Raw genomic sequence first — 22762 nt, forward strand, 5'->3', positions numbered from 1 at the left:
ATGTTCCCTAACAGATTTCACTTGGTTTCCCAAATTAAGCACTCGGTAGCTGCAGGGACAGGGTTGGAGAGCCCATGGCATACAGAGTTTGGGCGGAATATCACCTGTCACGCAGTGAAATAACCGGAGTAGTTTGACCAATGCCAATCAAATATTTACAAGCGAGAAAGTGGCCTCCATTCGCTATTCGAGTGTTCGAGGCACGAGTGTGGTCCTCTTGTCACGCCTTGGTCATTGTATTTTGTGTTTTTGGTATATGTTTGGGTAGGCCAGGGTGTGACATGGGTTTATATGTTGTGTTTCGTATTGGGGTTTGTATTAATTGGGATTGTGTATGATTAAGGGTGTGTCTAGTTAGGCTTGGCTGCCTAAGGCGTTTCCCAATCAGAGTCAGGTGCTTGTCGTTGTCTCTGATTGGGAACCGTATTTAGACAGCCTCAGTTTCGCTTTGTATTTCGTGGGTGTTTGTTCCTGTCTCTGTGTTGTAGTCACCAGATAGGCTGTAATTAGTTTCACGTTTCGTTTGTTGTTTTCGTACTTCAGTTATTTAATGTACCGCGATACTTTCATTAAAGTCATGAGTAACCTACACGCTGCATTTCGGTCTGACTCTCTTCATTCAACAGAAGAATGTTGTTACAGAAACACCCACCACTCACAGACCGAGCAGCGTGTGAACTGGCAGGAGCCTAAGGAGGACGTTATGGACAGCAGAAGCATGGAGTATACGTAGTGGGAAGAAATCGACAGGTGGGCGGCCGACCCGGAGAGAGTGCAGGAGCCCGCCTGGGATTCCCTACAGCAATGCGAAGAGGGCTATAGACGAATGGAGTCGAAAAAGGACAGCACGGCGACGCGGTTGGAAACCGGAAAGTCACCCCAAAAAATGTATTGGGGGGAGGCTTAGGGAGAGTATGGCTGAGTCAGGAGATAGACCTGAGCCAACTCTCCTTGTTCATCGTGAGGAGCCAAGGAGGAGACCAGAACCAGAGCCAGTGTTAGAGGTGAGCGAAGCAGAGACTGTGAAGGAGTTAATGGGGAAAGTGGAGTGGAGAGTAATGAGGGAGTTGCTAGCTTGGTGCTATAGATATAATATTCATCCGACGGATCGTGTCGGGGATTTGATAGCGCCTGAGTTATCGCTCTATACTCAACCTGAGGTGCGTGTTAGTCAGCTGGTGAAGTTGGTGCCAGCCTCACGCACCAGGCCTCCTGTGCACATCCCTAGCCTTGCACGTCCTGTGCCTACACTGCTCTCAAGATCTCCAGTACGCCTTCACGGTCTAGCCCATCCTGTGCCACCTCCACACACCAGTCCTCCGGTAGCAGCTCCCCGCACCAGGCTTCCTGTGCGTGTCCTCGATACAGTACCACCAGTTCCAGCACCACGCACCAGGCCTCCAGTGCGCCTCGCCTGTTCAGCGCAGCCAGCGCTTTTCTCCTCTCCTGCCCTGCCGGAGTCTCCAGTCTGCCCAGCGCCGCCAGTGCTCCCAGTCGGCCCAGCGCGGCCAGTGCCGCCAGTCTGCCCAGTGCCGCCAGTCGGCCCAGCGTCGCCAGTCTGCCAGGATCCGCCAGAAGTGCCAGTCTGCCAGGATCCGCCAGAAGTTCCAGATCTGCCCGACAACCAGTCTCTTCCAGATCTGCCCGACAACCAGTCTCTTCCAAATCTGCCCGACAACCGGTCTCTTACAGATCTCCTCGACAACCAGTCTCTTCTAGTTCCACCAGCCAGCCAGGATTTACCAGAGCCTACTACCTGCCTGAGCTTCCTCTCAGTACTGGGCTTCCTCTCAGTACTGGGCTTCCTCTCAGTACTGGGCTTCCTCTCAGTACCGGGCTTCCCCTCAGTACCGGGCTGCTTCTGTCCCGAGCTGCCCCTCAGTCCCGAGCTGCCCCTCAGTCTGGGGGTAGGCCAGGGTAGGCCAGGGTTTGGGTAGGCCAGGGTGTGACATGGGTTTATATGTTGTGTTTCGTATTGGGGTTTGTATTAATTGGGATTGTGTATGATTAGGGGTGTGTCTAGTTAGGCTTGGCTGCCTGAAGCGATTCTCAATTGGAGTCAGGTGATTCTCGTTGTCTCGGAATGGGAACCGTATTTAGGTAGCCTGAGTTCGCGTTGTATTTTGTGGGTGTTTGTTCCTGTCTCTGTGTTGTAGTCGCCAGATAGGCTGTAATTAGTTTCACGTTTCGTTTGTTGTTTTCGTACTTCAGTTATTTCATGTACCGCGATACTTTCATTAAAGTCATGAGTAACCTACACGCTGCATTTCGGTCTGACTCTCTTCATTCAACAGACAAACTTCGTTACACCTCTAACCAAGATGAGACTCTGGCAGACAGTTTATTCTTGGTTTTAACTGGTGCCACTGAGTCTAACGTAGCCTGACATACATTATGTAATTGAACCTGTTCAGCAAATCATCAGTGTGATGACACAGAACAGGATCCTTAGTAGAGGATTAAAAAGCATTTGTAAATTTACTAGCAGTTGTGGAGGTATTGATGGGTGAGGGAGTGGGAACAGACACATTTTTAGGTGGAGGATAAAGCATTTTAAAAGCAATACTGATATGGTCAGAGACACACACATCAACAGTTTCCAAGTTATCAATATTCAGACCATAGGACAGCACAAGATCAAGAGTATGGCCTTTGTTGTGTGTAGGCCCTGTGGCATGTAGCACAAGGAAAGGAATCTAACAGGTTAAAGATGCACGATGCAGAAATCACTCTGCCATTTTCTGGTTGCTGAACTTCTAATAGTTCGCTTAATTTCAGTTTGTGAACAAAGCAAACAAGTGTGGAGAATCACTGTACCATCCAAACCGCTGTAAAATATATTTTCCATGATCAAAAATATTGTAATTTCAGCTGTTTGAGGCTGGTGTACAAAATTGAAAGTAAAAGATGCAAAATCGAAACTTAAAAACGGGGAGCATAGAAATAGCGCACATAGAAGATATCTACCAGAGCTACCTCTTCTTAGACTTGCATTCAATGAGAATGACAGATCTATAACACACATTTCTATGTGAAATTGGTCAGGTGGCCCAAAAAGGTACATACATTGCAGCTTTAAAAAACTCCCAACTAGTGTGATATTTGGGAAACACACATAAATGTAAGCAGCATACATTGAAATCATACATTAAAAGCATTAACACTAGTATACACTGGTGATCTACTAGTCGAAATGGCCATATGCCAATATATTTGCACCTCGGTGAACTTCAAGTGAAACAATTTGAAAATGTACCTCAATCCAGGGATGGAAGGTGTTGCTGTACTCCTAATTATCCCACAACAATTTATGGTAAATCGAGAAGATAAAAATACTGCTTCTTTAGCATTAGCTAACTAGCACACGAATGAACAATTGTAATGGAATTAAGTCATACAATTGTGTGGTGTTGTGTAGGGGGTATTATAGATATTATAGGACTTACCCCGATGACAAAGCGGATGATGTTTTTCTTATCACTTCTTTCGATAGAGTTGAACCTTTTATCAGTATCGCTGGGATTTCCATCTGTTATTATGACCAGTACTTTAGTTGCATCTGCGGTGGCGCCGGCAGCTTGGTTTTCAAAAATGTTTTTCCTAAAATAGATGTATTCAAACAACAGATCAAGTTGCTATCTTTCTTACACCACAATCCCCTTTGATCAGATTCGGAGTATTCGGTCAGAACTTTGAAAGTAAAACTGATTCATAATTATCAACTGGGACCTACAAGACAAAGTCTATTGCCTTATGTGTGTTGGTTAGATCAGCCATGTGCTCTTCTTTCCAAAGTTTAGTCAAGGCTCTCCCCTCTTGGTAGTCTCTGAAGTTGAAAACTGTCCTGGTGTTTGTTGAGAACTGAACCGCTGCAAACTGTCGTTTACAAAAGAGGAAGAGATGACTAATATTGATTTCATACCATAATTTCCATGCAGCAACATGGGTGAATAGCACATACACTCTTAGAATTAGTGGTGACTCGAGGAACCCTGAAGATCCTCAAGGAACCATTGCAAGTCAAGTGGTTCATATTTGCACCTTTGGTTAGTTGAGGGGTTCTTGGAGGAACTTTGAATGGTTCAATGTAGCATTGGGTTCGTGGAGGAACCCTGGATTAGAGGCGTGGCTTAGTAGTGGCGTGGCTTTAAGATACTGTATTTATTTTGTAGGCCACCCGTAAGAGTAAATGTCGCTCCTGTTGATCTGTTCTGCTGTATTGTCATCACATGTGAAGGTTAAACACTAATATTTTTGTAGTGTCAATGAGGCTTACAGAGGTGTTCCTCAAGAGCCTATGCTCTTCCAAAATGGAAATAGTTGCCACTTTATTACTATATGTGAACATAATTAATATTATTAACATTTTATTGAAATATTTAATATGTATAAATATTCAAGGATTTAGTTTGCAGTGTGAAAATTAACATGATGAACAGGAATGACATTGTCCAAAAAGTGCCTATCTGAAAGCCCTGGCTTCAATATGATATGCTGCCAGCACTTCAAACTAAGGTTATGGTTTGAAACTTTACACAGAGGGGTGCCTCAGGGAACCTGTTTGAACTGGAAAGGGTATTCTGTTGTGGCAACCCAAAAGGTTCTTCTAGGCACCTTTACTTCTAAGAGTGTAGATAAACAGATGTATGTTCAGCAACCTCATGAGCATGTTTTAAGTTATGAGCTTTAAAAGGGATGAATACCTTAATTGAGGAGTTTTTTAGGGTTGACATGATATTGTTTATGAAACCTTTGTTCTCATCAAATTCTTCCGTTGTCATGCTTGCTGATCCGTCAAAGAGGAAAACGAGGTCCACTATTTTCTTAGTACATTCTGGAAGAGAAAGTGAATTACATAAATGTATATGATGGATAACACTCACAACATTCTTCACATATTCAGGAATCCAGATCTTATCATTCACAATTAATATTTTGTGACCTAATCATAATGTAATTTAGCATGACACGAATAAACAGTCAATACATACCAAAAATCTTATCTACAAATGTGTTCAAGTTTCACTGTTATACCTTGGAAAGCAGGTGTGAAGTTCGAGGTGATCTGGAGCTGGCTGTTGAACTGATAACAGATACTGTTCAGATAGGAGTTCCCATCACACTCGTGTGCCAGGCCAGGGCTGCAGGCCTGAATGAGGAGATACGTCATTGTAAATTAGGGTGACCAGACGTCCCCGGAAGTATCCCCGTTTTTAACAGTGTATTAAAAACAGACTGCAATGTGAAATAATATTTGACGTGGCAAGAAAGACCGGGCAGCAGAGCCTACCGGTTGACGTCTCAATTGCGTTGTGCTTGTTTTGTCCAGCAGAGCGGGCTGCTCGCTATAGCAGCTTCATTCACTCTTCTACTAACTACTTGCTCGCTCTAGTTTTAGAGAAAACTGCTGTGGAAAACTCGGCCAGAACCTAACAGGTGTCAAGTGAATCCACAACATCACCACAAACGTATTTTCAAGCCAGGTAAGTTACAATCATTTGAGATACTAGCTAGTGATTTTATAATGTCTCAATTTATTCTATAGATAGATTATCTGCTCTATAAGGTTTTAAATGGGTTATGTATGCTAGCTAACATTAGCTATGTCGACTACTTTATCTAGCTAGGATCGCTAGCTACTGTCATGGTTAAAGGTTAAAAAACGTTCACATGTAAACAATTTTGAAAATATGATTATATTAAATGTGTGCAATTAATTCTGAGAATATGTATTTGTAGATCACAGTTAAAATGGTTTGGCATTATAATAAGTAGTGTGAAAATATTGACATTTTCATGGAAAACATTAGCATAATGTTTTCTGTTAGAGTGGAGGAAGGAGAGGAGGAAGACTGGATAGGAAGAAGAGTGAAAGAGAGAGGAGGAAAGATAAAGATATGATTACAGAGCCTGCCAATTTATTATTCCAAACAATGTTTTTGAGATAAAATACAAAAATGAGGAAAGCAATGGGAATCCGTTAACCAAAGTATTTTATCTAATAGTGTGTCGTAAACTAACTCACTCTTGTACATCGCCTTGGTCCGTACAATTGATCTCATTTTAGCGCCCAAAAAACGTAATACTTCCAGATCACCTGTAATGTCAATACCATTGTAAAGCACAATTTCTCCCCTTTCCAACAAAATCAATGACATGACCTCCACGCTGCCCGTTTCTGCATGATTCAAGAAGGTAATGAGCCCCGTCGGGTCTTTTTAAAAATGGCGGGTGGGGAAGCGAAACTAATGCATGATAGTGAGAAGGAGAGATGTCCTGTGGGGAAACAGCTTTTTTTCACTCGATCTGTCCAACTTATCACCTCGAAAATGTAAATAAAACACTATAAAGAGTTTATATAATGTGTCATTACATACCCAATTTGAAGGTTTGTGTCGAATTTGAATCGGGTTTTTAGGGTGGTGGTAAAGTGATCTTCAGAAGTAAACAGTGGCTTTTGAGTCATGATCGCTTGCAGTGATGACGCAAACATTGACTAGGTTTCCCCCCTTACTGTCCATTTCTTGTTTTTAAACAATGAGAGAAGTGCTACACCTGGTGGAGAGAGATTTTAAGACATAAATAGTTGCTTTATGCGTGCTGTACGTTACGGCATGACACGTCACAATGTAACGGAGGGTCAGTTTTCTCAATTGATGTCAACACAGTCGCTACAGTCCCATTAGTTTTCTTTGCAGCCTTGTTTGAATGTCGCGGTTGCTCACATTTGTACGGAATGGGGTGAGTTTACATTTACATTTACATTTAAGTCATTTAGCAGACGCTCTTATCCAGAGCGACTTACAAATTGGTGCATACACCTTATGACAACCAGTGGAACAGCCACTTGCATCTAAATCTTGTTGGGGGGTGAGAAGGGGGGTGAGAAGGATTACTTACCCTTACTTACCCTATCCTAGGTATTCCTTGAAGAGGTGGGGTTTCAGGTGTCTCCGGAAGGTGGTGATTGACTCCGCTGTCCTGGCGTCGTGAGGGAGTTTGTTCCACCATTGGGGGCCAGAGCAGCGAACAGTTTTGACTGGGCTGAGCGGGAACTGTACTTCCTCAGTGGTAGGGAGGCGAGCAGGCCAGAGGTGGATGAACGCAGTGCCCTTGTTTGGGTGTAGGGCCTGATCAGAGCCTGGAGGTACTGAGGTGCCGTTCCCCTCACAGCTCCGTGGCGAGCACCATGGTCTTGTAGCGGATGCGAGCTTCAACTGGAAGCCAGTGGAGAGAGCGGAGGAGCGGGGTGACGTGAGAGAACTTGGGAAGGTTGAACACCAGACGGGCTGCGGCGTTCTGGATGAGTTGTAGGGGTTTAATGGCACAGGCAGGGAGCCCAGCCAACAGCGAGTTGCAGTAATCAAGACGGGAGATGACAAGTGCCTGGATTAGGACCTGCGCCGCTTCCTGTGTGAGGCAGGGTCGTACTCTGCGGATGTTGTAGAGCATGAACCTACAGGAACGGGACACCGCCTTGATGTTAGTTGAGAACGTCAGGGTGTTGTCCAGGATCACGCCAAGGTTCTTAGCGCTCTGGGAGGAGGACACAATGGAGTTGTCAACCGTGATGGCGAGATCATGGAACGGGCAGTCCTTCCCCGGGAGGAAGAGGAGCTCCGTCTTGCTGAGGTTCAGCTTGAGGTGGTGATCCGTCATCCACACTGATATGTCTGCCAGACATGCAGAGATGCGATTCGCCACCTGGTCATCAGAAGGGGGAAAGGAGAAGATTAATTGTGTGTCGTCTGCATAGCAATGATAGGAGAGACCATGTGAGGTTATGACAGAGCCAAGTGACTTGGTGTATAGCGAGAATAAGAGAGGGCCTAGAACAGAGCCCTGGGGACACCAGTGGTGAGAGCGCGTGGTGAGGAGACAGATTCTCGCCACGCCACCTGGTAGGAGCGACCTGTCAGGTAGGACGCAATCCAAGCGTGGGCCGCGCCGGAGATGCCCAACTCGGAGAGGGTGGAGAGGAGGATCTGATAGTTCACAGTATCGAAGGCAGCCGATAGGTCTAGAAGGATGAGAGCAGAGGAGAGAGAGTTAGCTTTAGCAGTGCGGAGCGCCTCCGTGATACAGAGAAGAGCAGTCTCAGTTGAATGACTAGTCTTGAAACGTTACTATTTGTTATTAAAGATTGGAGAGGAAGGAGAAGAAGAAATGAAGAGAGTAAAATGAGTGAAGCGAGGAGAGTGTAGAAGAGTGAGGTGGAAAGGTGAAGAGAAGGAAGACGGGGAGGAGAAAGATTGGAGCAGAAGAAAAAGTTAAGAGAGTAAGAAGAGCAACCTCCCCTGCCAGGAGTTCACGGTGAAGCTGGCCAAAGAGAGCAATCCTGAAGAAGATACATTCTTCTGAGAAATATACAGATTAGGTTGGTATAAGTATATTACCAATCACATCATCGTCTTATTTCTTTATTATGTTGTTAAGTATTTCACAAATACTATTGCCTGTTTTTTTTCTTCAATTTTGCTCATGTTCTTGTCACGACTCCTACCGAAGGTGGCTCCCCTTCCTGTTCGGGTGGCGCTCGGAGGTCGGTTGTAGTCACCGGCCTACTAGCTACCACTGATCCCCCCCTTGTCTGTTTATTAGTTCCACCTGTGTTTAGTTATGTATTAGTTAGGTTAATTGGTTGGGCTTTATTAGGCAGCCGGCCCGCCTGCTGGGTGTGCGGGATTGTTTTATGTGTACTCTTGTACACGCCTGTAAGTCACGGTTTTGCGTGTACGTGTGTTGTTCGGCACTTTCGTTCCCCTGTGTTTTGGGGCATTTGTTTGAGTGCCGTCGTTTTCACCTGTGTGGTGAATAAAGAAGTATCGCTCCTCTGAACTCTCTGTTTCCCGCGTCTGACTTCTTCCTCCACTACACCCCGGGCATTACAGTTCTCTTATGCTCTTCTTCTACCCAGGCTACCAGGACCACTGAATGGCTGTTCAGATCGGACAGTTCTGTCTTGTCTGTAGTGTTTCTGTAACAGTTGTTTTCTCTGTCACAATGTGCCTGTTAGACTAAATACACGAAACCGGAATTGTCCCCCCTTTTTTTTATATCATAGATAATAACGGATATTTTAATGATATATTGACCGCCGAACTGGAAATGTACCCGGTTTTAATTTCAGAAATCTGGTCACCTTATTGTAAATGTGATGAAATAATGGATTGTCTGGTGGACCTCAGATGTCTTCAAAAGAGAGAGTTACTGGAAGTTGCCATGAACATTTTTAGATTACTGAGGTGTTGTTTTATAACTCAAGTGAAACAAGTCATTTAGGTTTACACAGGCAGCCAAATTCTGATCTTTGTTCCACTAATTGGTGAGCTGATCTGATTGGTCAAAAGACCAATTCGTGAAGAACAATTCAGAAACGGGCTGCCTATGTAAATGCTGCCAAACATATTACATATGTACGGTACACTCACATGGAGTATTTGAAAACAAGAACGTGATCAAATTAAATATTTGGTAGTTTATCTTACAGTGAACGTTGGAGGAGAAGTAGGTTGTGCAACCATAGACAGTCCAATGTACTTGATTGTGTCAGTTTCTGTTGAAAGGGGAAAGGCAGGAGTGCAGAATCAACTAGTGTTTCTCATTTTCAAAATCCTGTTGACATTTCAACAATATTTTAATAAGGTAAACACCATTCTAAATTGCAGTCCAGTAAGTACAGTATAGTGTATCATCAACATCCATCTCTACCTTGAGGAGTGTAACAGTCTGTACAGTTTGTTCGGTCTTGAGCACATCTACAGATTCCACCAGATCCATTCTTCTGATATGGCGCACTGACCATTACCCTGTGGGTGAGAAATAACAGTATAGATTGGTCGATTTAGATGAGCCTGTGTCACTACTTAAACTGAGATATATATATATATATATATCTCGTTTATTAGGTACACCCATCTAGTGCTGGGTCAGACCCCCTTTACCTCCAGAACAGCCTGAATTGTTCAGGGCATGGATTCTACAAGGTGTCAGAAACGTTTGTTACTCAATTGGTACCATGGGACCTGACGTGTGCCAGGAAAACATTCCCCACACCAGTACATCACCTCCACCAGCCTGTACCGGTTATACCAGGCATGATGGATCGATGGACTTATGCTGCTTACGCCAAATCCTGATTCTGCCATCAGCATGATCACCAACACTGGACAATTGAAGAGTGCAAAAACATTGCCTGGTCCGATGAATCATGGTTCCTGTTGCTTCATGTGCCCACTGGAGCCGCTTCTTCTTGTTTTTAGATGATAGGAGTGGAACCTGGTGTGGTCGTCTGCTGCAGTAGCCCATCCGTGACAAGGGTTGACGAGTTCTGAGATGCCGTTCTGTGCCATTATTTGTCTGTTTGTGGCCCGCCTGTTAGCTTGCACGATTCTTGCCATTCTCCTTTGACCTTCTGTGGGTGAAAAAGCAAGCTTTTTTCCACCCACAGAACTGCCGCTGACTAGATGTTTTTGGTTTGTCGCACCCTTCTCAGTAAACCCTAGACAATGTGAAAATCCAAGGGGGGCAAACATTTCTGAGATACTGGATCCAACACGCCTGGCACTGACAATCATGCCACATGCTTAGGTCACTCGTTTAGTCCTTTCTAACATTCAATTGAACAGTGACTGAATGCTTCAATGTCTGTCTGCCTGCTTTATATAGCAAGCCAAGGCCACGAGACTGACTGTTTATAGGAGCGATCCAGTTTTTCGTGAACAGGTTGGTGTACCTAATAAACAGGCTGCTGTGTGTATAAACAAACTTTAGATTAAGAGTGGTTGCAAAACATTTGTGACAATGTAGTAAATTACTTTTGTATATCTGTTTTATTTTGGTTACTAAGGTTACAATAACAACTGCATGATGAAGGAGGAAAGCATAGGCAGGATGTTATCAGAGGTGTGATATGAAGAAGCACAGTTCAGAATTTCCATTCCATCAACGTATGCATTACAAATACACCAATGCACATTAGGTAGTTTCAATGTGTAATAGTCATGGGCATTTGATGCAGCTCACATAATTTAAGAAACGTAAGTAAATGTGCACTGAGGAATATAGATCTATACAGAGACATATATTTTCTAAATACATTGCTATGGATATACAGTACCAGTCAAAAGTTTGGACACACCTAGTCATTCAAGGAGTTTTCTTAATTTTTTAAACAATTTTCTACATTGTAGAATAATAGTGAATACATCAAAACTATGAAATAACACATTTGGAATCATGTATAAAACAAAAAAGTGTTAAACAAATTAAAACATGTTTTATATTTGAGATTCTTCAAAGTAGCCACCATTTGCCTTAATGGCAGATTTGCACATTCTTGGCATTCTCTCAACCAGCTTCATGAGGTAGTCACCTGGAATGCATTTCAATTAACAGGTGTGCCTTGTTAAAAGTTAATTTGTGGAATTTTTGGTAAAAGACCACGTCCATATTATGTCAAGAACTGCTCAAATAAGCAAAGAGAAATGACAGTCCATAATTTCTTTAAGACAAGAAGGTCAGTCAATCCGGAACATTTCAAGAACTTTGAAAGTTTCTTCAAGTGCAGTCGCAATACCCATCAAGCCCTATGATGAAACTGTCTCTCATGAGGACCGCAACAGTAAAGGAAGACCCCGAGTTGCCTCTGCAATCTGAGGATAAATTCATTAGAGTTAACTGCACCTCAGGTTGCAGCTTAAATAAATACTTCACAGAGGTCAAGTAACAGACACATCTCAGCATCAACTGTTCAGAGGAGACTGCGTGACTCAGGCTTTCATTGTCAAAAAGAAACCACTTCTAAAGGACACCAATAAGAAAAAGAGACTTGCTTGGGCCAAGAAACACGAGCAATGGACATTAGACTGGTGGAAATCTGTCCTTTGGTCTGATGAGTGCAAATATTATATTTTTGGTTCCAACCGCCGTGTCTTTGTGAGACGCAGAGTAGGTGAAGGGATGATCTCCGCATGTGTGGTTCCCACAGGAAGCATGCAGGAGGAGGTGTGATGGTGTAGGGGGTGATTTGCTGGTGACACTGTCATTTATTTAGAATTCAAGACACACTTAACTAGCATGGCTACCACAGCATTCTGCAGCGATACGGCATCCCATTTGGTTTGCGCTTAGTGGGACTATCATTTGTTTTCCAACAGGATCATGACCCAAAACACACCTCCAGGATGTGTAAGGGCTATTTGACCAAGAAGGAGAGTGATGGAGTGATGCATCAGATGACCTGGCCTCCACAATCCCCCGACCTCAACCCAATTGAGATGGTTTGGGATGAGTTGGACCGCAGAGTGAAGGAAAATCAGCAAACAAGTGCTGAGCCTATGTGGGAACTCCTTCAATACTGTTGGAAAACCATTCCACATTAAGCTGGTTGAGAGAATGCCAAGTGTACAAAGCAGTCATCAAGGCAAAGGGTGGAATCTAAAATCTAAAATATATTTTGATTTGTTTCACATTTTTCTGGTTACTAAATGATTCCATGAGTGTTATTTCATAGCTTTTGATGCCTTCACTATTATTCTACAATGTAGAAAATAGTAAAAATAAAGAAAACCCCTTGAATGAGTTTGTGTGTCCAAACTTTTGACTGCTACTGTATATAGTGCATGTTTGCAGACATTTCCTCAAGTGTGTAATACTGTTTTGAAGATGAAGTTTGTAACATAATGCTCAACATTTTTCACTAATATGATAACAGTAACACTTGCCCTTTCTCCTTGCCAGATATGAATTGCAGGACTTTGTATCCAAAGAAATCCTGTTCCTCCCCTTTGTAGAGTTTTGGGTTTGCTTCATCGATGTTGAAAGCCATTGAAGAGACAGCTGGCAAACAAGGGTAGAGAAGCACAATCAGATGATTAGCTAGGTGTCCATCCAATTGGCGACAGATTTCCATTAGAAAATTCTCAAATGTCCATAAAAACAACATGCACTCTTTCTCACCAGAGATCGAATTGACGTGTTGACGATTAAAGTGCGTGCGTAATGAGGTAGTGCACATGGAAAAGCTAGATTATTTTTATTTGTCAAGTGGCAGCCAAGCATTGATGATCGTGTCACCAGAATAAGACCCTCGATATTTATTGGAAATGATCATCAAGCTCATCATCTTGCACTTTCACCACCCTGTGAAGTCCCCCCTTATCCCCTCGAATATTCTTTTTTTTTTTTTATTCTCAAAATAAGTGACCAAACTATATTGCTATTCCTGGGACTAGCATTGAGCAAGCCAACTCATACAAGAGCTATTAGGAATAGAGAGAGGAGAGGGGAAGAGAGGCCAGCGGATATGTGTGAATTGTGCAGGACAGGAACAATGAAGATTGAGAGATGTGTAAATTAGAAATGAGGGTAATTCATATATTAATCTATAATTCGTATTTCTATGCTGCCATACCACCTGACCTGTGCTATGCAAGACAGAGGCAAATAATATCCACCAGAGACAGATTTAAATACATCATATAGGCCTTCATAATAAAGGCCTACTATCACATATTTAATTGAATTGAATCTATTTTGGGTAACAGACATGTACAGCAAAATGTACAATGTGAACCCAGAGGATATCACTTGAAAGTATTCATTAAAATGTATTTTTTTCCAAAGTGGTCCTCGATGGTGAAAACCCTAACACATATAAGGATTAAAAGGCAAGACAAAATTACAAACGACCATAAAAACATTCATTTATATTGACAACCTAAAAAGTGGCACGATTCACTGCACTTTTCCCTAACCGTAAAAATGAACCATATTCATTTGACATTAAAAACAATCTATTCATTGCACATTACCTATCATTCAAATAAATGCACCTGACCAGCAGTAGGGGGCACAAGGAACAGTGGAGTGGTTTCTCTTACTTCGACAACAATGTCCAAATAAAAACCTTTGCCTGCTTTTTAAAGCTATTTCTGCTTTTTCTTTTGCTTGATCTCCAAGGGGAAGCTATTCCATAGACAAATGCATTTTGGATTTCTTACGGGTACAATAGGTTACCATATGATCACTAAAACCAATATTTAAGACTCCTGACTGTCAGATGTTCTCTTGGTCTGATACAATAATCAAATCCAAAGTTGATTTACTGTCAATACACAATAAATTGTAGAATAAATCAGAAACGCCAAACAAAGCTTCTGCCTAAAGCCATAATCCGCTGTTTGGAGAAGGTTTTTTCGGTCCAGACATGTCATCCCTTGCATAATTACATGTGCTTCTAATGATAGGCATAGCTCTCTCTCTCTCCCCCTTCAAACTTTCCTTGTCAATTCATTTGGTAGACTACATTGTTTCTAGCATTATCCAAGGCCTAGGCTTTTAATAGCCAACGTTTTTAGGAAAGGAGAAATGTGATTTGCTGTTGTGTGTTTGAAATGCACTGGTGGTTTTAAATGGTGGGTCCTTTTGACGGATATGCGTGTGAGTTTGCTTATTCTCGCTATGTCCGTTCAGAAAGTTTCCTAAAGTAAATGAATTAGTTTCTGTTGTTGAGCATTGTGATGAGACTGTAGTTATCAATTTGGCCGAGCGCTTGGCCTCTGGCTATGGTCCTGATATTGCCACTCCTGCAGCGGAGACGCACAAAACAGGCAAGTGCTGGACTGCACATCGTCTAGATAACCCAGGTTAGCTTATACGTGTCTCCATTTTTACCTGGGCTTCTCCCAAATCGTTACAACATGTACACTACATGTGGCGCCGCTGTGTTCTGAATTACATTTAGGCTAACAGTTGGTGAAAGATGTTTTTGCCCTGGGTCCCATAATTGGTTAGTCCAGCCCAAATAAATGGCTCTGGTCCAGTGTGTGTTGGAACCATCAATGTTGATGCTTTGCTTATTGGTTATGTGTTGCATTGCCACAGAACCATGTCGGTGGAATATTCGTTGCTTATATTATATATATCCAAACTAGGAATATAGCATCAAAGAGTGCCAGAAAGAAATGACCCACAGCTCATCCTTTTCTGGCAACCAGTGCTGGTGTTAACAAGGTTCAGTCTGTAATATGTGCACATTGATGAGAAGGTGCACAAACGTATTTTGAGAAATCATCATTTCAAAAAAAAATTGTAAACATGGGTGTGCTTGGTGTGTTCAGCCAGAACTGCCCTCAAAAAGGTAATGTATCTTCAACATTGTAAATCACTTCTTTATGACTTTTTCACTATGAAAAATGTGTCTAATAGTTAATGCTCATCATTGACTCTCTCAAAAACATGAATGCGTTATAAAGTGTTATCTAGGTTTAAAAGATGAAGTGACCTATGGTTCCAACCAACTATTGCCTCAAAACCCAAAATGTTTTTGGTGGAATTGGGTTATCGTTATTGATGTAAAACCACAAATAAAGATAGGACTAGTTCTGTAACTAAACTTTTGAGCATTAGATATCGCTAATGGCGATATTAGGGACATTTGACATAAATGTTCCCTGTGCAAGTTAAGCATCCATTTGAAAATATATCCTCCTCTACTTCAACTATACTTATTGATTACAATGGTGTCAACGGTTCAATATACTTGAGTATTTCATACTTAGGAATAGCGCTCCGAAAACTGTAATTTAAAATATGTAAGTAATTTACTTGTTTTTACGAGTTCCGCTGATGTTTTGTCCAACCCCTTTAATATGTAATTGAATATTAAGCAGAGTGAAATCCTGATAGTCAGCACTTACCCATGGCTGCCACGCAGGTGAGCAGGCAGAGGGGTCCTTGCCTGGACATCTTCTCTTCTCTTTCACTTTGTTCACTAGCATGCAGTGTGAGGAAAATATTGCAACACTCAACCTTTGCAAATGAAACTTACTCATCCGCCTGCACTTTGTTTCCTGTGTGCCTCTTCTTATATGAGGCGTCTCCACCCCCAAAAGTAGCTGTGGTAGTTCACTATCATTTGGGTGAGAATGTGGATTTACAGAAAGTATTCACACCCCTTGACTTTTTCCACATTTTGTTGACTTTAAAATGTATTAAATAGTTGTTTAAAAATATATATTTTACTGGCATACACACAATACCCCATAATGAGTATGGTTACATGCACACAATCATTAGATTATTGTGGATATTCAGATTAAGATAACAGTTTGATTGAAACATGTCCATGCTTTGCAAGAAGAACAATTTCCTTAATAATTTTAAATGGACGCATCTGAAATTAGGCTACTTTATGGCACTCTGATAAATGCAGAAAATCACCAATCAAAATAAACACCCTTCTGCTGTTTTTGGGAAGCATATTTGATTATGAGTTCGAACATATAAAGTTTATGTGAAAATGTATTAAAAATTAAAAGCTGAAATGTCTTGAGTCAATAAGTTTTCGACCCCTTTGTTGCGGCAAGTCTAGATTAAGTTCAGGAGTAAAATGTGCTTAACAAGTCACAGAATAAATTGCATGGAATAATAGTGTTGACAATGATTTTTGAATGACTATCTCATCTTTGTACCCCACGCATACAATTATCTGTAAGGTCTCTCAGTCGAGCAGTGAATTTCAAACACAGATTCAACCATCAGGGAGGTTTAACAATGCCTCACAAAGAAGGCCAGTAGATGGGTAAACATGAAATGAAAAGCAGATACTAAATAACCCTTTGAGCATGGGGAAGTTATTAATTACACTTTGGATGGTGTATCAATGCACCCAGTCTCTACAAAGATACAAGCGTCATTCCTTACTCAGTTGCCGGAGGAGAAAGAAATCGCCCAGGGATTTCTGCACGAGTTTAAAACAGTTACAGAGTTTAATGGCTGTGATTCCAAAACATGCATCCTGTTAGCAACAACGGCACTAAAGTAATACTGCAAAAATGTGGCAAATCAATTAACTTTTTGTCCTGAATACAAAGTGTTATGTTTGGGGCAAATCCAATACAACACATTACTGAGTACCACTCTCCATATTTTCAAGCATAGTGGTGGCTGCATCATGTTATGGGTATGTTTGTAATCATTAAGGTCTGGGGAGTTTTTCAGGATAAAAAAATACAAATTAGAGTAAGTACAGGCAAATTCCCAGAGGAAAATGTGGTTCAGTCTGCTTTCCACCAGACACTGGGAGATGAATTCACCTTTCAGCAGGACAATAACCTAAAACACAAGGCCAAATCTACACTAGAGTTTCTTACCAAGAAGACCAATGTTCCTGAGTGGCTGAGCTACAGTTTTGACTTAAATATCCGAGAATGGATGTCTAGCAATGACCAATAACCAATTTGACAGAACTTTAGGAATTTAGACAATAATAATGGAAAAAATGTTGCACAATCCAGGTGTGGAAATCTGTTTAGAAACGTATCCAGAAAGACTCACAAGCAGCTGTAATCGCTGCCAAAGATGATTCTAACATGTATTGACTCAGGATGGAATACTTTTCTAAACAAGATATATTATTTATTAATTTTTCAGTGAGGTTTTACAAGTGTTCAAATTTCCCTTCCACTTTGACATCACAGTGTATTTTTTGTAGATCGTTGACAAGAAATGACAATTAAATCCATTTGAATCCCACTTTGTAACAACAAAATTGAAGGGCTGTTGCCATTTTCTGAAGGCGCTGTACATGTTTTTTGCTCATTCCTCTTTTGCATGATTGGTATTGGTAAATTCCCCCATCTCCTTCTTTTATACTTCCCCAGTGAGAATACCCAAGTATCAAATGTGAGAAACCTGAGAAGAAAAGCAGCACAGACTACATACTACACCAAATCTATAACAATGTCTTATTTGAGTCAGAACAGGTGTCTGGAAGTGATGTTTTGAATGAGGCCAACAACAAACATATGAGAATGATTAGAGACACACAGGAGAGGAGTGCTTCTGTGGTTTATAATTAATCCACTAGGTGCTCTTTGATCATGGGATAAAATACTATAGAACAAAAATAAGTTGTTTCTGGATAGTAAACAATGCCGGGAAAGCATTTGTCCAAACAAACTTCCCGAAGAACTCAAGGCCCTCATGTAGTGGAAAATGTTTAAAGCCTTGTGGCGTATACATGGCAAGAACAAAACACACTGATGCGTTGCGGCTACAACAGCCTTCAACAGGGTGACCCTGAACTTATTTGGCTGTTCGGTTGAGTTTCATTTGATTTCACATATGAATATATCAAATTCGGTCCCAATTGGCACATTGTACACATATACATTTGCTCTAATAAGATAAGTAGAGAGTATGATAGCTCAGCACACAAGTAGTGTGTGAGAGGAAGGGTTTAGGTACCATTTTAAGCACAATGCTCTTTGGCTATGTAGTGACATCCGTTTGACACTGACACGTACAGTGTGAACTGTTGCTGAGTTTCAATACCCTCGTGTTTGCTGTTTGTGCAGTTTTGCATTTTTCAATTGTATTTGATGTGTGTGTATCTTTGTAATTAACAGGCCTCATTTGCGAAAGAGACCTTGGCCTCAATAAGACTCCCTGTCCAAATAAGGTTAAATATAAAATCTAAGAAATGATACAATACATTTTTAGGTAAGTGTTCGGAAACCCCTTGTGTGTTTGATCTGTCGGTGCTCAGCTTATCGCAGTGCGTTGCAAAGTTCAGAGGATGTCCTCTGTGGATTGCACCATTTCCCTTCTGTTTGAACTATCTACACACCAGCTTACACACCATGAAACCCCCCATCCTACCCAACATTTGATTATTGAACTTTACGCAGAACTTTCTCTTTACCCGTTGCTATTTGTGGCAAGTTTCATCATAGCAGACTCTCTTATCCAGAGCGACTTACAGTAGTGAGTGCATACATTTTCATGCTGTTTTCATACTGGTTCCCCCGTGGGAATCGAGTCACCCGTGGGAATACCAAGTGTTATGACTGGGTGGGTTTCTTATTTCTGTAACAGGATCCACCTAATGTTGCAGAAAAGAGGAATTGCAGAATTCTGACAAGTGGAGTACTTCTGTGCGTTGTAAGTATGACAAAAGGGTCACACAGACAAGTGCTACCCCTGGGTGCCACAAGACCATAGTAGCCTGTTGAGTTAAAGGCTAATTATCTGTGCGACTTTAAGCTAGCTTAATAACATGAAGCAACTCATTTTCAATGCCAATAACAATTGAATTTACATTGAGAGTCATTTTGTGCAAATCAATGAATATCAGTATTTCATTGTTTGTGATGATTTACTTTACATCGCCACCAGGCACCACCCTTTCCCATGTTTGAAGGATAACTTTTTTGTTGCGCATACATCCACCCCAACTTATTGTGATACAGAAATACAACTATATTGACAGACACTAGTTTGACAATGAGACGATACTGAGGACACACGTAAATATTTACAAACAAATAGACAGCATATCAACCCATCTAAGGAGATTTACATCCAATTTACAAAAATACATCAAATGACAAATGGGAGGAGTGAATGTTTTGGGGTAATGTATATCAATATCTACACTTACTAAACCCTCTTTGGCTACACCTATACTACACCTATACTATACCTTATCTACACCTATACCAAGAGGCCAACAAATGACAGATGAGTGAGAAAATAAATACACATCAACATATTTACATTTACGTCTAGAAGAAATAATCATATAGCCTACTGCTAAATATGTGATGCTCTGCCCCACCTGCCCTAAATGACTGGTCACCACGGTGTACAATGCATCTCATTCATCAGTTGTGATACAATTTAAGGATCCTTTTATTGGGATTTTCTTAGAAAATAAATCCACAATTGTTACGTAAAGATTTGAGTGCATACAAACTTAACGCGTGAACTAGGTCATTGTTGCCTAAAAATGACATTGGTACACTGTTGGGATTTTGTAAATACTGCACAAAAATAAATAAAAATAAAATACTCAAATGTGTTATTAAATTGCGTGCTTGTCTGTTTTCCATGTTATTTTGGTAGTAATACCCGTTTGATTTGGTGCATGTAACAAATAAAATGTTATTTGATGATATGATTTGATTATAAAAATCAACTATATACACTGAGCTTGTCTGACACTTTAAGCGCACTGTTCTATTAAATAATTGAGACACACAGTCGACTCAAGAGGAAGCCAGAGCACAGGATAACCAGAAAAAAACTGTTCCAGACTCTCCTCCTGCTGCTCCTGCTGCTCTCCTCCTGGAGCTGGGTTGAACGCCGCACCCGGACTGGGCACCAGTGCCGAGGAAGGCTCCGGCCATGGAGCTGAGTCGGCCGCCGTGCCTGGACTGGGCACCGGCGCAGAGGAAGGCTCCGGCCTTGGAGCTGGTCTGGACACCGTAGCCGGACTGGGTACCAGCGCCGAGGGAGGCTCCTGCCATGGAGCAGGACTGGACGCCGTGCCTGTACTGAACACCGGTGCAGAGGAGGGCTCCGGCCTGTGGACCGTCGAAGGAGGTTCCGGACTGAGGACCGTCGTAGGAGGTTCCGGACTGAGGATTGTCGTAGGAGGTTCCAGATTGTGGACCGTCACAGGAGGTTCCGGACTGTGAAACGTAGCCGGAAGCTCAGGACTGGGAACCGTCGCCGAAAGCTCTGGACTGTGAATGCGCACTTTTGGCCTTGTGCGTGGAACCGGTACAGTTGGCACCGGACTGGTGACACGCACTTCAGGAGGAGTGCTAGGAGCAGGCACAGAACGTACCGGGCTAGGGAGGCGCACTGGAGGCCAGATGCGTGAAACCTGTGCTGAAGCACTCATCGCTACCACCTCTCTCCGGAATCTCTCATCGAGTTCCTCCTTCGATTCCCTGACTGGCTCTGGTTCACCTCCTGGCTCCGCAGACTGCCCCGTGTGCCCACCCCAAAATATTTTGGGGGGCTGTCCTTTGGGCTTTCCTTGTGCCCGCAAATCCTGGCGTGGTCGCTGTCCTCCCTTCTCCCCTTGCGTCTGCTTCCACGGCAGGCTTTCGTGTCCTGCCAAGATTTCCTCCCAAGTCCAGGATGTCTTCTCCTCCTTGGTCTCCTCCCAAGCCCAGGTTACTCTCTCCTCCTGAGCACGCTGCTTGGTCCTGGCGTGGTGGGATCTTCTGTCACGGTCGTCGTAGGAACATTCACACCAAAGTGCAGCGTGATATCGGTTCGACATATTTTTATTTTAAGTCAACCGCACAGAAACAACAAAGAATACACGACACGTGTGAATACACGACAAGTGCTCACATAAACAAGATCCCACAAAACACAGTGGGGAAATGGCTGTCTAAATATGATCCCCAATCAGAGACAATGATAAACAGCTGCCTCTGATTGGGAACCATACCAGGCCAACATAGAAATAAAACAACATAGATTACACACCCGAGTCACACCCCGACCTAACCAACAGAGAATAAAAAGTCTCTCTATAGTCAGAGCGTGACAAAGTATAAGTACTGTAAATAAGTGCATGTATTTTCAAAAGGCAAAAGTGGACTTTTGCGTAAAAAGTGAAAAAAAAATGTTTCTCCAAGGTCTTTACAGGTAATGTTGGTGTATTAAGATGTGGATAAGTGTGGTTCTAAGGTATTTTTGTCACGACTTCCGCCGATGTCGGCTCCACTCCTTGTTTGGCGGTCGACGTCACCGGCCTTCTAGCCATCGCCGCTCCATTTTTCATTGTTCCATTAGTTTTTTCTTTTTCCCCGCACACCTGGTTTACATTCCCTAATCACACTGCATATATATTTTCCTCTGTTACCCCCATGTCTTTGTGTGGAATTGTTTTGTTACGTATTCAGTGTTACACGCCAGACTGATTTTTCCCGGGTATCGTGTTTTGACCCGAAGTATGTTTATTGTCAAACATTTGCATTATTGTGAGTGTTTTCGAGCTTATTCAATTTTGCCATTGGCTGGAGGTTTTTTGACGCAGTTGCGTCAGTCTTTTGTGCTTCTGCCAAATAAAGTGCACCTGATCACAACTCTCTGTTCTCCTGCACCTGACTTCTTACCAGTAGCGCACAACCTGGACAGAATTCCACACCAACCATGGAGTCAGCAGGAGCAGGTACCCCGGTTAGAGGAGTCGAGGAGCGTGTCCGAGAACACTCGGCGATGCTGCAACAGCTCGGTGCCACTATGGATCGTGTTGTCCAGACAATGGACCGCTGGGAGAGACATGGAGTCTCTCCAGCGCCTTGACCAGCACAACCGGGGTTACCTCTACCCGCCCCTCCTGTATCCGGTCCCAGTGGGATGCGCCTCTCCCTTCCCAGGGAGTATGATGAGACGGCAGCAGGGTGCCAGGGGTTCCTGTTACAACTGGACCTATACCTGGCCACCGTTCACCCAGCTCCCTCGGGAAGAGAGAGGGCGTCCGCCCTCGTCTCGTGCCTCTCGGGGAGAGCTCTGGAGTGGGCAAACGCTGTGTGGGGAGAAGGAGATATGGCGTTGGACCACTTCGAGGAGTTCACCCCCCGCTTCCTGGCAGTCTTGGCAGACCATCCGCCCGAGGGTAGAGCGGCGGGAGAACTGCTCTTCCACCTGAGGCAGGGGACAAGGAGCGCCCAGGAGTTCGCCCTGGAATTTCAAACCTTGGCCGTCGGAGCAGGGTTGAACGACAGGGCCCTTATCGACCACTACAGATGCAGCCTGCAGGATGTCCGTCGGGAGTTGGACATTTGGCTTGTGCCGATTTGGCTTGTGCCTTCTCCAAAAAGAAGGCGATTCAATTAACACCCCATCGACGGGGGGATTGTGCGCTAAATCTCCTGGTAGACACTACACTTCCCAGGAGTCATGTGTATCCCCTGTCGCAAGCGGAGACGGCGGCTATGGAGACATATGT

At 42.9% G+C, this 22762-nt stretch overlaps 1 protein-coding gene across 5 annotated transcripts in view; it reads right to left on the reverse strand.

Moving 5' to 3' along the window:
- The window catches only part of LOC118365716 (integrin alpha-L-like), an 80452-nt gene that overhangs the window by 25520 nt on the left and 32170 nt on the right, over window positions 1-22762 (reverse strand). Inside the window, exons 1-8 of one of the 5 annotated variants that reach the window (XM_052490543.1) lie at window positions 15702-15860; window positions 12726-12840; window positions 9712-9809; window positions 9489-9556; window positions 5035-5149; window positions 4704-4834; window positions 3734-3876; window positions 3447-3600 (exon numbers count right to left, since the gene is read on the reverse strand). The exons of 1 other annotated variant lie outside the window; for it this stretch is intronic. In XM_052490543.1, coding sequence (XP_052346503.1) covers window positions 3447-3600; window positions 3734-3876; window positions 4704-4834; window positions 5035-5149; window positions 9489-9556; window positions 9712-9809; window positions 12726-12840; window positions 15702-15750 — 873 coding nt within the window. In that variant the 5' untranslated portion in view covers window positions 15751-15860. Of the gene's footprint in view, window positions 1-3446; window positions 3601-3733; window positions 3877-4703; window positions 4835-5034; window positions 5150-9488; window positions 9557-9711; window positions 9810-12725; window positions 12841-15701; window positions 15861-22762 lie in introns of those variants that run through there. 3 more of the 5 variants (XM_052490544.1, XM_052490546.1, XM_052490545.1) reach the window with 3 other exon arrangements.

Source organism: Oncorhynchus keta, chromosome 32, assembly GCF_023373465.1.
Source record: "Oncorhynchus keta strain PuntledgeMale-10-30-2019 chromosome 32, Oket_V2, whole genome shotgun sequence".
Classification (NCBI taxonomy): domain Eukaryota; kingdom Metazoa; phylum Chordata; class Actinopteri; order Salmoniformes; family Salmonidae; genus Oncorhynchus; species Oncorhynchus keta.